Genomic DNA, 14828 nt, shown 5'->3' with positions numbered 1-14828 from the left:
AAAATGGCTCTGAGGACTTGTGCCTCTTTGAAAACTGTCTATTCAGAAAGTAAATGCAATTATCCAGGAAAGGTTTTGGTGTGGGTGTGTAGTCCTGCCATTTCAGAATTCTACAGATTGGTTTTATTTTGAGCAATGTGCTGCAATTAAAGAGAACATTGATGGAAATGAAACATTTGGGAACATATTCCTTCCATAACTATAGTCTGAAACAGCTGCATGCCACTTTACAGGGACAGGTAGGGAATGTGCCATGTTGGAAACAGCATTGCAGTTCTTCCAAGGAACAAAATGAAAGTAGTGGTGGTGTTAATAATGACTCATGCTTGCACAGCACATTGCATCTGGAGACTGCAAAAGCTGCTTCTGACATACATAGACAGTTCTTGTTTTACCTATGGGTAAAATACAGCCACCTTTGCAGAGAAATGTGGTGAATATCTCCAAGAGAAGAGCAGAACATGGGGAACTGTTCCAGGACCAGGCTCTAAGGTTCACAGCCTATTTTATGACTCAGAGCTGTATGATGAATATTTGATTCCCAGGCTTTTCTAAACAAGGAAAAGGGTTTTATACTGAGAGTTAGCTGATGAGTTAATTAGCATTTGGTTAAAGATACTAGCCAGTCTAGCACATATAGCTTTTATTTGGTATTTGTTACTCTTCCCTCACTAAGCCACTAACAGATAATGTCTCTGAAGTCTAGGTTTGTAGTGAGCAAGTATTCATGGCATGCAAAATGCTATTTCTGGGTTTTTACACCTTTATTTTTTGGTACAATCATTCTGAAATCTATCTGGATTGTGAAGTCTAAAAATAATGCCAGTGTTAGCTGTGAAGGTGTTCTCCTCCTGTGCAGGGAAGAGGGCTAATAAACCCAACTAGAGTTCATCACTGTGTCCTCAAAGCATGTGCCTTGGAGGCATGAGAGGCCACTCACCTATTTGTGTGTTCTGCAGCACATGTTTGTTCTTCGAGAGCGGCCAGAAACAGTGTTAATAGACCTGATTCAGAGAACAAAGGATGCAGTGAGAGAACTGGACAACCTGCAGTATCGTAAAATGAAGAAACTCCTCTTCCAGGAGGCCCACAATGGCCCTGCAGTGGAAACACAGGAGGAGGAGGAGGTGAGAAAAATGCTGGATTTCATCACTGAGCCAGAGAGAATGAGACTGTCATTTAAATAACCACAATTCAGATATTGCTGAAACGAAGGGAGGCTGTTTACACACCTGGCTGTAAATACTGTCTCCCTCTTTGTGCTTGGCATAAAGCTACCTCAAGGCACAAGCAAGGACAAATAGGGTAGATGCCTAGTGCTGGCAAGAAGCTGTGCCATGTGTTCATGCTTGAACAGTCAGCTTCCAGTCCTGTAAATCCTCGCTTTCTTTGCCTGTTTATGAGGCTTCATGAGGACTCTTTAGCAACTGCAGTTAACCTCTGTTTTGACAGAGAATGTTGTTCTAAATCTAAGGCATTGAGGTTTTTACTTTATTTAAAACAAAAAAAAAAAAAAAGAAAAGAAAAACAGGTCATCAGGGAAATTGATTTCTCTTTCTTGGGTTGAGTGCTGCAGTCATCATGCAGAGAAGGAGACTCTGAATTCCAGTTCTCCTGTGCAGAATAAAGCCTGCAAGGTGCAGGGTCCTAGCTGAGCACTCAGGTGATGCTGGTGTCACAGCAGTTTCTGGTGACACGCTGTGGCTGATACATGATAGAGTTCAGCTTGTTAAGAGGCTCGCTGTTTAAAAGAATCTGATATCAGCCAGTTAATCTTGACAGGGCTGACTCTTTCTCTCCCCAGCATCCCACAAGAAAAATGTTTCATGGCAATGCCTGGAGGGTGGAAAGTGCTATGACGTGTCAGGTGGATGCCTTTAGAGAGAAATGGAATGAATGTTCCATTTGGTAATGTCCGCAGGTACCACTGGGATGGATTTGAATTTTCTTTCTAATTCCTTTCTCCTAGGAACAAGATCATGGTGTGGGCAGGACGGGAACAGTGAACAGTGTCGGAAGTAATCAGTCCATTCCTAGTATGTCTATCAGTGCCAGTAGCCAAAGCAGTAGTGTTAACAGTCTTCCAGATGCCTCGGATGATAAGAGCGAGCTGGATATGATGGAGGGGGACCACACCGTGATGTCAAATAGCTCTGTCATTCATCTAAAGCCGGTAAGCACTGGGTTCTTACTGGAGAACTTGGAAGGTGTAGAGTGGGAGAGAATTTGTTTGGCATAAAGTCAGCTGTTCCCATTCCCAAGTCATTATCTGTAATTTATATTATTGTGCCCTAAATATATATATGAGTGTGCACTGGAGGCTTGGGAAAGTGGCTGTGAAGATCATTTATTTTTGTTGATTCACTAAAAATTATTTTACTAATGGAATTGTTTCAAAAGCAGTTTGCTTTATCAGGAAGAGTTGAAATGGGAGGTTGGCTACCCTTAACATGCATAGCACTGCCTTGTGGGACAACAAGATGTGTGACTTCCCCTTTTTACCTCTTTGTTAGGTAATTCTTAAAGTCAGGACCTACAGCAGAAGCTGAAATCTGTTCTGCAGCACCCAGCTTCCCAACACTTGATTTGAATATTTTGTTAATGAATAAACTGTAGGGGAAAAAAATACAGCAGAAACACTTTCCCTCTGCCAGATGAAGGGTGGGCTGGGATGTGCCCTCTGAGCCAGGGCTGCTCTTGCCATGGAGGGGTTATCACTCCATTTGCTCAAAGCACTACCGTTTTTGTGGCTAATGATAGGTGTGGCTAGAATGTCTTGTTCTTTGCCCAGATGTGCAGCAAAGACACAGGTATTTCCTCAGGGAGTTAATTAGTATATCATATCTAACTAGTAATCTCTCTGTGATGAATGACAAACTCAAAATAAGAATGTGGAATACACCATGACAAATTTAAAAATTTTCTTTGAGGTATTTCTGCAGTGGGTGTAACGAAAATCTTCCTCTGTCTTTGAGAGCTACAAAGATGTTGTTTTTGTCTTTCAGACTCGATAAAATCTACTTTATAGCTTTTATGTTTTGTTGCAGTAAACTGTTTAACTCAGCTTTCAGTTTTCCATTATTTTTCCTCATTTTCTGCTTTGGTTAGTAATCTTCCTCTTAGTAATAAAAATTCAGTATGAAATTTCTGAAAGCCAAGGTCGTAGATCAGAGCTCCTTTTGCAGTGTATACCTTCATTGGCAGGAGGATCTTTCAGGACTGATGAATATAAAACGCTTTTTTCTTCCTTTTAAATAAAAAGACCAAAATTAAAAATCTTTAGTAACACAATTTCTCTTTATTCTCTGACATTAATATTTGCTGATAAGGAGGAAGAGAACTACAGAGAGGAGTCGGATCCACGGACAAGGGCATCAGAACCCCAGTCTCCTCCCCAAGTATCTCGCCACAAGTCTCATTATCGCAACCGAGAGCACTTTGCTACCATACGCACAGCGTCGCTGGTACGTGGAGGCTTGGTTTGGGAAGAGCTCTGCAGGAGGGGATGCTCTCAACACAGCTCTGTGCAACTTCTCAGAGCTTTCAGAATACCACCACAATACGAGCTATCTTCATTGACTGAGATACTGAAATAATTTAGCATCAGTTAATAAAAGCTTTAGTTAGATACCTGGGCAAATGTAATTTGTGTATGTTAAATATTTAAGTCTCAAATCCAATGTGCCTCATAGAATATAGGAAACCATTTATAATAATAAGCTGGTTTTTATTTTCATATACATATTACGAATATTTGTGGGAGTGTGTATGTATCCACCCTCACTGTATTAGGCTAAAAGGCTGTTATTTAGTACCAGCTTTATAACAATTGTACTGTTTTTCTGCTAGAGCCCATGTGAGCTTATCTCCTACAGCAGAATTTAGTTTTTAATCTGCTCTGCTGCCATTAGGATGTGTGCTTTTCTTTACAATAAAATCATATTTCTTAACTAAATAGTTTTCTTTTGTGGAGACTGTTGAAAAGCAGATTAAGCAGCATTAACTTCCTCCTAGGTGACAAGGCAAATGCAGGAACATGAGCAAGACTCTGAGCTCCGAGAGCAGATGTCTGGCTATAAACGTATGAGAAGACAGCACCAGAAGCAACTGATGGCATTAGAGAATAAACTGAAGGCAGAAATGGACGAGCACCGCCTCAGGTTGGACAAAGATCTCGAAACACAGCGTAACAATTTTGCTGCAGAAATGGAAAAGCTAATTAAAAAGCACCAAGCAGCCATGGAAAAAGAGGTAGGAGGTTATGGTTTATCAGACCAACCCGTGTTTGTTAATTACATTGAATTGTCCACTTCCCCTCACTGATGCAAAGATGACAGTGTGGACTCTGAGATGTCTTGTTTTCAGGAGCTGAGCAAATTGCTAATTAGAAAAAGGTGAATACATTACCTCCTTGCACTAAGGGGTTATGTAACTAGAGAAAAGGTATGTCCTTCACAGCAGTGGGTTGTTATACTGAATGTTAGAATCCTGACCCCAGAAAAGATACTGAGGGCTTTCCTCTCTCTTGCCATGTCTATGCTGTCAATAATTGCCTGCCATTGAGTGTTGTGGAGGCAGATTAGCCTGCAGAGAAATGTGCCAGCTACACTTAAATGTTCACTGTCTAGTTGTGTATGGATATGGGGGGGGCTGTGCTTTTAAATAATTGATAATGAAGTGGTGCTGCCTAGGGCAATTATTATCGATTTTTGTTCATCTCTGATCTCTCAGTGGAAGGCTGAGGATATAGTTTATCATAAAGTTTTGACTTTTTTAAGCAAGATTAGCTGAACAATAGGGCTGAGGGAATGTGGCAATGGAGGAGGACTCTGCTGGGTGCCTTGATGGGATGGGAAATGAGGAGAGAGTGAGGACAAGCTCCTCTGACTTGGACTTGTCCAGAGGCGTGGTGAATATTGTGGTGACTACCATGAGTTCTGGGTCTTGAGACTGAAATTGGACATGAGCTATAATCCATTGGGACTCAGGCTGACTTGGCTGCTGGATTTGCTGTAGGCTAAAGTGATGGCAAATGAAGAGAAGAAGTTCCAGCAGCATATTCAGGCCCAACAGAAAAAAGAATTGAACAGTTTCCTGGAGTCCCAGAAGAGAGAATATAAACTCCGTAAAGAGCAGCTGAAAGAGGTAACTCATCTCCAATGAGAAGTGTGTGATAAAGTATGAGAGTGGTGAACATGTGAAAATAAGTGACACTGCACCACAGATCTTCCACAGGACTGCAGCAAGTTCTGCATTTCATGAACAGAGTCCTGTTACTATATTTGTTTCATATCTTTGACCTTTGAGTAAGAGAATTTATTTTTTTAGTTAGTTCTTGGTAACTGTGTGTTTATCTTGTGAAAGTACAAACTTCTCCATTGTTAAATACTGCCTTTTAGCCAGAAACATGCAAATTTGGCAATCCTAAGGCACGAAAAAAGTTTATGAAAGGTCATGAAGATTTTTCTCACACATTGTTGTTGCAGGTAGTGGCCATTCCCTGCAGCAGTTAGTGAAGTTTCTTATCACTTAATGATATTCCTGTACAGGAGCAAGAGAACAGAGCAGTAAAGATGATCTGCATTTTTTGTAAGGAAAATACCTGTAAAGCACTATTAATTTTAATGGAGAAACCTGAGTAATTATTTAATAATCATTGCATTTTAGTGAAAATCAAGATCTCTGTGAAGTGCAGAGAAACTGTAGAATAAAACTTCCTGATTCTTTTTGTGGAGTGACTGAAACCTTAGGCACTATAAATAATTTTTTTGAAAGAATCATTTAATGCTCAACCATAAACTTGTGTGACACAACTTTGGAACTTGCTCCAAAGGGAAATATTCCCAAACATAGGCATTTCCCAGGAGAAAAAAAGGGCTGAAGAGCAGCAGAGCCAAGAAAGATCTAACAAAAACTACAGTAGCGTGGGCTCTTTATAATAACATAGAATCTTTCTCTAAGTGGGCAGTAGATCACAGAGCACCAAGGAACACTCATGAAATACAGAGGAGTTCTGTCTTATACTTCACTTGAAATGTATCACAACAACTCTTAATTACTGCATGGGCATCTCTAGTATGCAATTCAAGCAAGCACAGTCTTTTGCCAAAGATACTTTATGCTGTGTAGTACAAATGTGGAAACTCTTTTAAGTTTTACCTGTGAACTTCTTTACATTGTTTTTGTGAGTTATGGCATCTCAGTGAGCAGCTCTGCCTTGATGAGTTACTGTAAAATGGGTATGTGCTCTGATCAAGCAAGACACAAAAGAAATTCTGATGTGGCTGGAGTTCTGTTTGAACAACAGGACGTGAACACATTTCTTCTCTAAGTCCTTTGAGAGCCTGTAAAAATGTTTACCAGGTGGTATGGCAGTACCTCCAAGTGTTTTCAGTGGCAACTCCTCATTTTGACATTTTCAGCTGATAGGTCTGGAAACTGTGGACATAAACCAGTATTTTGGCCAGCGGAAAAAAAAAAAAAAAGCTGTAGTTAAATCTGTTTCGCTGTGATTTGTCTCCTGGTATTTCCTTCTTGTTCCTTATGTGATGTGATGCATTTTGAAGAGGCTGAGATGGCACCAACCTTGAGAAGAGAGAGTAGAACATAGTACAGTAGTTTATTAGTCAGATCTGTCCAGTTCATGGCCAAAGAACTTAATGTAACTATTCCAGAATTAATCACCTTGTGATTATCAGGAGCTGAATGAGAACCAGAGCACTCCAAAGAAGGAGAAGCAGGAGTGGCTCTCTAAGCAGAAGGAGAACATCCAGCATTTCCAGGCAGAAGAAGAGGCCAACTTACTGAGGCGTCAGAGGCAGTACTTGGAGCTGGAGTGCCGGCGCTTCAAGAGACGGATGCTCCTGGGCCGCCATAACCTGGAGCAGGACCTGGTTCGGGAGGTAAGGGAACAGGCAGAGATGAGGCCTGGATGCACCTGTGTGAAGTGCATCTCACAGGAGCACCTGAAATCCAACTCAAATCAAGCACATCCAAAGTGTTTTGGTAGAACAATGGTTGGATGCTTTGCAGTGCCATCTGCTAGTCCCTGTGGCGTCCAATGTACAGGTTAATGTCCTTTTGCAGGGGAATCTTTAGGTCCAAAAAGTCATCAGACACAGCAGTTAACAGAAAATGCTTATTGTGAATCCTGTTGAGCATCTAGAACAGGAAGGAGAAAAGTGAAATGAGGAAGGAAAAATTACCGGTGGCGTTGCTGTCTGCTGCTGATAAGACCAAGAAATTCTGTGGTCTGTCCTCAGATGCCTTGGAAAGAGAAATGCCCTTGTGAACAAAGCAAAATGTCACTTTGTCAACGGAAATCCAAGTAAGTACAAAGAACCTAATAACTCCCTCTGTCCTCCTGCTAGGAGCTAAACAAAAGGCAGACACAGAAGGACCTGGAGCACGCCATGCTGCTGCGTCAGCACGAGTCCATGCAGGAGCTGGAGTTCCGCCATCTCAGCACCATCCAGAAGATGCGCTGCGAGCTGATCCGGCTCCAGCACCAGACCGAGCTCACCAACCAGCTGGAGTACAACAAGCGCCGGGAGCGGGAGCTGCGGCGCAAGCACGTCATGGAGGTCCGGCAGCAGCCCAAGAGCCTGAAGGTACTAAGGGATGTAGGAGCTCTGAAGGTACTAGGTGCTTTAGGAGCCCTGGAGGTACTAAGGGATGTAGGAGCTCTGAAGGTACTAAGTGCTTTAGGAGCCCTGGAGGTACTAAGGGATGTAGGAGCTCCGGTGCAAGCTGGTGGTAGTGGAAACATGGTCCATGGAAAAGCCCTTTTACAGTGCAGGCAAGGCCAAGGTGATTTGAAGCTCATTAACTTGAAGAGCACCATAGTGGTGATCAGCTTACAGGATATTGCAGGCAGGCCACAGCAGCGCTAGTCCCTCCTCTTCTTTGAAAAGCTCTTCTCAGTAATGTCCCTTCCTTTCTGGGGTAGTTTTAAATGCATTTAATATTTGCAGTGCGCTTTTTTTTTCCCCCTCCTACACCATTTTCTGATCCTTCCCTCCCCCATATACAAAAATAAAATCCATATTTCTGTAATGAAGCAGTGTATTTTAAAAACAAAACCCAAAAGCTTTGTGTTGCTGTGTGCATCAAAATGAACTTCACTCTCAGTCTTGGCTAACTCACCTGGTTAGTGTTTTTCTGTTAAAGCTGGCATGGTGGCAAGTGGGGAGGGGGAAGAGAGAGACACCAGCCAAGTGCAGTGTCCTCAGGAAGCTCCTGGCACTGACCTTTGCTGTTTGTCTCTCCTGGGTTTTTCATGCTGCCCTTGTAGCTCTGGTGGCTGACCAGAATTATGGGGCCTCTGTGATTGAGGCTTTTAGTGTTTTTGTTTAAGCCTTCACTTCATCCAAAGTCCAGTGGTTTATTTTGAAGTGTCTGAGAAGGGTGTATAAGGCCTTTCACAAAGCTGCCTGGTACATTTCCTTTGAGGAGGCAGACTTCTTCTCTCCACCAAGTGTTCAGCTGTGCCAGTAACAAAACGAGTGCATGGCATACTGAGCATGGGGTTTCTTTGTTGTTCTTCATCTTTCCTCTTCATGATATTTTCCATCTGACTTAGTTTTCACCACCTGCAAGTTATCTTCTTACAGAGAAAATAACCAACTTGAAAACACAACTTCAGAAAGGAAAAAATTATACCTGATTTGTCAATATTAGAATAATATTAAAGAGTGAAAACCTGGCTTGTGAGAACAAGGGACCATCTGATCACTGTTGAGAATCTCCAAGGATATAGTGTATAAATAGCAGATGACTTCACAGGGAAGCTGTGCTGCACTCTGAGCTGAATAAAACTGAAGCAGCTGTATTAGGTTGATCCTTCTGAGATTAGCATGAATGAGTTCTGCCTCCCCAAGGTGACGTGGCGCAAACACGAGTGGGCAGCAGGATCTGTGACACTTCTGTGCTGCAGGGGCTTGGCTGTCCTCTCACCTCTGCAAGACTCTCCAGCCCCTTCCCTTTTCCAGGGAGGAGAGGGCTGGAGCGTTTTGCAGGGAGCATGGAAAGCTTGCATTTTGCTTTGCATGGCTGTTCTGTGATTAGTGAAGGATTTCAGGCTTGAGCTGTCAATCCTGCACCTTTGCGTACACGCAGTGCTAACAGCACAGCCCGTGGACAACCGTTGGGTTTGTAGCACAATCCCCTCTTTATCGAGGCTGTTCTCTAGCATTAACTCCTTCTCCTGCCTCTGACTAATGCAGGCAAGTATTTTTAATTGAATAGATAATTTGACCATTTGTTCAGTTTCTCTCCCCAGCAACGTTTTCCCTCAAGGGCACATTTCAGGCTTTCCCTTTGTTATTTAGTGGGGCCCTTTGTCCTGGAAGCAGGTTTTTAACGGTCAGTGTCTGTTCTATGACAGCACCAGAAGGACCCATAACTAGAATTCACCCTTCAGTGAAAACGGCTGTTATTATTTCGAGTGTGTTAATTGTGATGCAAATACCCTCTTGCTGGTATTTCACAATACTAGGTCAAAATGATCTTGTCAGAAGTCTGACTGGAAATCTTATCCCTCCCTTCTGTTTCCTGTTGTTAAAGCCTTTGGATTGGGAGTCTGTAAATAGTCTGGTGTCCAAGCAAGACTTCACAAAAAATGAGGACAAAATAGGTTGATAGTGTTTTGCTGTGACCAGATCCCTGATGGGAATGTGTAACCTGCTGACACTTCCCTTAAGAGCAGTGAGAAACAACCGTAAAGGTTTCCTGGAAGGAAATAACTTTCTGTGAAATTTAGAAAGGTTAAAAGTGATGCATTCCTCTTCATGACACATGCTTTGAATGAAACCCATCTTTGTCCTATTCTCTGCATCAGGTTAGTAAAGTGTTACTGTTTTATGCAGCAAAATGTACTTGGGCTGGGTGTGTTGTCTGATCCCACTGCACCTTTTGTGGTGGCTGCAGGTGGTGTGCTTATCACCTGCCCTGCTGAGCCCTGAGTTAGTGCCAGGAGCAGGCAGTGGAGGGGCTGATTTGGCCATGCACAGAGATCTGCCTCACTGGTTCAGATCCCAGAGCTCTTCCAACTTACTCAAACAGGAGTCTGGTCCTGTGCTCTCTTTGTGCCTCTAGCGCTTCAGTATTTGGCATGATGCCTAACAATGAGAAGCCCCTCATGTCTGATTTTAGTGATTTGTGTTTATTTATTTATTTATTTGTTTATTCTTAGCATGGTGAACTTGACCATCTGTCAATTAACCATCATCACTCATCACATCTGGGTTATGCTTTGCTAGTAGTATCCCTGCCAGCCATCCCATAGAAAGGTACAGAGAACCCTAGAACACCCTCCTTTCCAGGATCTTGAAACACTTAGCAGATGTTAAACCTCACAAGCTACTCTGAAGGCAGGTAAAAGAAAAAAAAGTAATTTCTTCAAGGTCATACAGCAAAGCTGGGTCCCAATACCTTTTCCGGGATTGGTGTCCCCCAACCCTGTGTGCAATCACAGCTATGTCTCTAAACAATGCAGAGATGTTAGCAAGTGCAAAGGGAGGAAAACTCCATTTCCAGTAAGCCTCCAGTGGGATTGGGGAATTGTTTTGTTTGCTAGACCAACACAATACTACTGTTTTGTGGTGTACATTTAAAACATCTAGTCTTTTTTGGGTTTCTTTATGAAAACCAGGCTCATAAAATCCAGGGTTAGAACACATCTTATATTCATCAAACCCTCAATGGAAAAAGCATTGCTCTTTTTTCCTGTCCTTTCCCATGCACCAGATCTGCTTCTTTTCATAACATTAAGTGCTGTTCATATATATGTGCCATACAAGCACAGTCATGTAAGTATGGCTTTTGGTGCTAACAAATATTAGTCCTGTCCCTCAAGAACTTTTCTTGAAAAGCAACACCCAGGACTGGATTCAGTCCAGTGACAAATGTGAGGCTCTTTGTTCAGAGACAGCTGTATTTAGGCTGGAGCTTTGTTATAAAAGTGTCTGTATTGTAATTGTTTTGCACAGTAGCAGTGTCAAAGCAGCTGCAGCAATAGTCATTGCCTCTTGTGTATTTTGCTTCCCTCCTTGCACTGTAGATGTTAATATACATTTGTGGATTCTTGAACTCATATCCTTAATGTAATCCTAAATATCCATTTGAATGGATATTTTGCTCATTTGAAACATGCTGGTTTTTTCTTTGTGTCCCCTCCATCTTTCCAGTCAAAAGAACTACAGATAAAGAAGCAGTTTCAGGATACATGCAAGATCCAAACCAGACAGTACAAAGCACTGAGAAACCATCTGCTGGAGACCACGCCAAAGAGTGAACATAAAGCTGTCCTCAAACGGCTCAAGGAGGAGCAGACCCGGAAGCTGGCTATCCTGGCTGAGCAGTATGATCACAGCATTAATGAAATGCTCTCTACACAAGCTGTGAGTCGCCTCCGAGGGACCCAGGGTTCCTCAGCCAAAGAGGGATGTTTGCATTTTAACCGCTCTGTATCCTGACAGCAGGCTTTCTGCTTCCTTGCTGCACACGCCATTCCCTGCACAGTCCTTCCTCTGTGTTCAGAAAGCGGAGTTCAAACGCAGAGGAAAGACCTACCACCCCCTCCAGGCAGGCTGAAGCTGAAGCTGCTGTTGTAGAGATGCAAAGTGATGCATCTGTGTGACCAGTGGACTGCTTTTGCATGAAATGTGGCAACATAAACATCCCTGTTAGAGCATCATTGCATAGTGTGCAACTGGCTGTCTTAACTGATTTAGATTTTGATTTGTTGATGATACCAACCCAAGCATGTGCCACCAGTGGAAGATGCTCATTGAGTCATGGAGGAGTCGACAGTTTTGACTGTAAATCTGAGGTCAAAGTGTTGTGAAAATTCTCTGATTCCTTCTTTAAGGAATGACCACATGAGCAATGCTTCAAATCCTTGCTACAGCTTAATGTGCACTTTTCTTTGCAATTCTTGCATATTGCATCCTGCTCACATCACTTTGTACATAAATTTAACACTGTGAGGCAGGGTAGCTGGCTTCATTTATGATGGGAAGGTTAAAAGTTCAGTATCATGTTGCTTTTAGGTTTATTTCATTATATCCTTGTGCCCAAAGTCCTGCATTGGCAGGGCTCTGGACTTAAGTCTCCTGGGTGTAGAGGTAATTGGTTAATCCAGTTGAACAGAGCAAGAGAGCTTCTCTTTGCCTTTAGTGAAAGGAGAGCTGAGGATGTTTGCACCTCCAGCAGTCTGGTCTCTGCAGTGTGGATCGTGGTTCCTGAGGCGCCACTGCTCATCAGCATCACTTGCATCAGTGCTGTGGGCTCACTGTCACCAGTCTTTGTCACTATAGGTCCTCTGTTCAGCGAAGCAAAGTACAATAGAGGCCAATTGTATTGCTAAGAAAACAATGTCCCAGCCCATTCTCCCCCTCGCCGCGGTCCTCCCCTGGAGTGTCGGCAGTGGTTACCCCGTGGTGAAACGTCTCTATTGTCTGTCTTTCCCAGCTGCGTTTGGATGAGGCACAGGAAGCAGAGTGCCAGGTTTTGAAGATGCAGCTGCAGCAAGAATTGGAGCTGCTGAACGCATATCAGAGTAAAATCAAGATGCAGGCAGAAGCCCAGCATGATCGGGAGCTGCGTGATCTTGAGCAGAGGGTGTCCCTCCGCCGGGCCCTCCTGGAGCAGAAGGTAAAGTGGGCATGTGAGCATCCTAAGCACACTCCATATTTCACTGATAAGTGGATCTTAAATTCCACTTATCAGTGAAAGATAAACTGCTCTTACTTTGCTGTATATAGTAACACAAATCATTTGGGTGTTTGTCTCTCTGGGGTTGAAAGCTCAGTGACACATAGACTAAACTTTCTGCCAGCTCAGCCCTCCTGTGTGAGCAGCTTCTGGCTGGGATAGAGCTGCCTGAAGTGTGCCAGAGGGGGTTGTGCCTCTCTGGGCAGAAGGGAAAGAGAACTGTTCTCTCTGTCTCTGAGCTGGACATTGGCTTCCCTGGCCCATCAGAGAGCAGACAGTAACAACCTAAGGCTGGGGGCTGCAGTTTCCCTATGAAATTACGTGTCCTACAAGCAAACTCAAGTAGCCAAAGCCACAGGTATGGTACATCTCCTCCTCCCCAGATCTCAGCTGGTACTTGGCTACATGTTTTCAGGTAGTGCTTGTTGAAATTTGCTTTTATGTGCAGTACTAGATGTGTGTGTGTGTAGAATTGTGAAGGGCCTACACAGACCGAGGGAAGGGAAATGCACCAAAAACTGGTGCAAGGAGATAAACTGTCAGCCCTCCTCCTGCAGTTGTTTTCCCTTTGGACTTGCCCTGTGGGTGTCAGCCACTGCCATTCACACAACATTTCCCAGTTTTGTTCATCAGTGTGTCATAAATTAGGGCAATCACTCTGTGGCCTCGAGGCTCTTTACACTGAAATTCTTCCAGGGGCTAATGGATGGATGCTGGGATAGTCCACAGAGCACTGCTCCACCTCACGGCCAGCTGAGGGAGCAACCCAAGGAGGCAGCACGCTCCTGCTGGGCTTTGGTCTCTGCAAGGAGGCAGTTGCTCTCAGAAAATAGATTCATTTATGAAAGCAGAGTTCCTGTGTGTCATTTGTGTGCAGTAGCTGTCTCTAGACACCACTGCTAGTTATTTTGGTCCCAGCTCCCGTCACAGCCTGGCACAGTATGGATTTATCTGGAGGTGCATTGCCCTCTGGTGGCATGAGCTGCTTGGGGAGGAAGTGCCACAGTGAGCCAGTGCTCCCTGCTCTGTGGGAGCAGCATGTATTGCAGATAGTGTTAGAAGCTGCAGTGAGGCCGCTGACTCAAAGAAACCCACATCAACCAATGATGTTGTAGAAGTCTTCCATTGTGTACCACAATTGAAGTCCCTGTGCACGGAAAACCCCCTGTAAAGGATTTGGCATCAGTAATGGGGATAGGAGGCTTACCAATGCTATTTCATAGAGAGAAAAACAGAAAAAAAAAAGGCAAAAAAATTGATGGTGCTTCAGCTTTCATGAGTTCCTGTAGCAATATGTGCAGTCTTGGCACATGAAAATCACAGGTCATGCACCAGCAGTGAGACCTTGGTGGGGTTCCAGTCACTTGGCAGTGACTCAAGGGCAAACATGTGGGTCCAGAGGCAGACACATCATTCTTTTGCAGGGGTATTTTTTGGGAGGAGAGGTGATGTTCTGTTTTTGTAAGAACTAAGAGTTGCAAGTTTTCTGGTGTGGGTCCCTCAGCGATGTCACCTGGTGTTTACTGGCATGTGCTAACTGAAGCTGGCAGCCAGAGAAAGGGCAGGTATGTGCACAAGATGAATGTCTGCATTTATATGCAGAAATAAATGTGTAGCCTGTGGCAAAGTCAGTCCCTGGTGTTCGTAATAAACCAGATTCCAGAAGTTAGTGTATGCATAGAAATCTGCTTCCTCTTCAGCAGGCTGCCCTTTACTTTTGGTGGTGCCCCTCACCAGAGCATGTGTGTCATGTCCAACCCTGGAGTAAGGAGGGAGTAGCCAAACCCCATTGATGTGAAATGTTGTTTGTATTGCACCAGCAATGAGCATGTCCCAAGAGTGTCTTTAAAAGAGTTCAGATTTAGTCATTTCCTTCCCACATGCCTCAGACACTTCATTTTCAGAGTGGTTTCAGTGATGTCACTTTAACAAAGTGTCGGGCCTTTCAGTGCAGTTCAGTTGCACCAAGTCCTGTGTGTTACACTGTCACTGAGACTGAAAATGGTGACATGCTGAAGACATTGAGAAAGGAGGATTCTACTTAGATAGCAGGACAGGAAAAAAACAAGTAGGGCATTTTAAAGAGCTAATGTTAGAGAAGGCACCTTCTCCCT

The 14828-nt window shown here is 43.6% G+C and overlaps 1 protein-coding gene across 3 annotated transcripts in view; it reads left to right on the top strand.

The window, feature by feature from the left end:
• Positions 1–14828, top strand: part of TAOK1 (TAO kinase 1) — a 68800-nt gene that overhangs the window by 43631 nt on the left and 10341 nt on the right. For 2 of the 3 annotated variants that reach the window (XM_030287922.4, XM_030287923.4), the window contains exons 11-19: positions 960–1127; positions 1970–2173; positions 3330–3464; positions 4015–4251; positions 5017–5145; positions 6699–6902; positions 7371–7610; positions 11187–11399; positions 12472–12654. In XM_030287922.4, the coding sequence (XP_030143782.1) occupies positions 960–1127; positions 1970–2173; positions 3330–3464; positions 4015–4251; positions 5017–5145; positions 6699–6902; positions 7371–7610; positions 11187–11399; positions 12472–12654 (1713 nt within the window). The remainder of the gene's footprint in view (positions 1–959; positions 1128–1969; positions 2174–3329; positions 3465–4014; positions 4252–5016; positions 5146–6698; positions 6903–7370; positions 7611–11186; positions 11400–12471; positions 12655–14828) is intronic. The other variant, XM_072937326.1, reaches the window with a different exon arrangement.

Source organism: Taeniopygia guttata, chromosome 19 (assembly GCF_048771995.1).
Source record: "Taeniopygia guttata chromosome 19, bTaeGut7.mat, whole genome shotgun sequence".
NCBI lineage: Eukaryota > Metazoa > Chordata > Aves > Passeriformes > Estrildidae > Taeniopygia > Taeniopygia guttata.
This window is presented reverse-complemented; position numbering and strand designations above follow the sequence as displayed.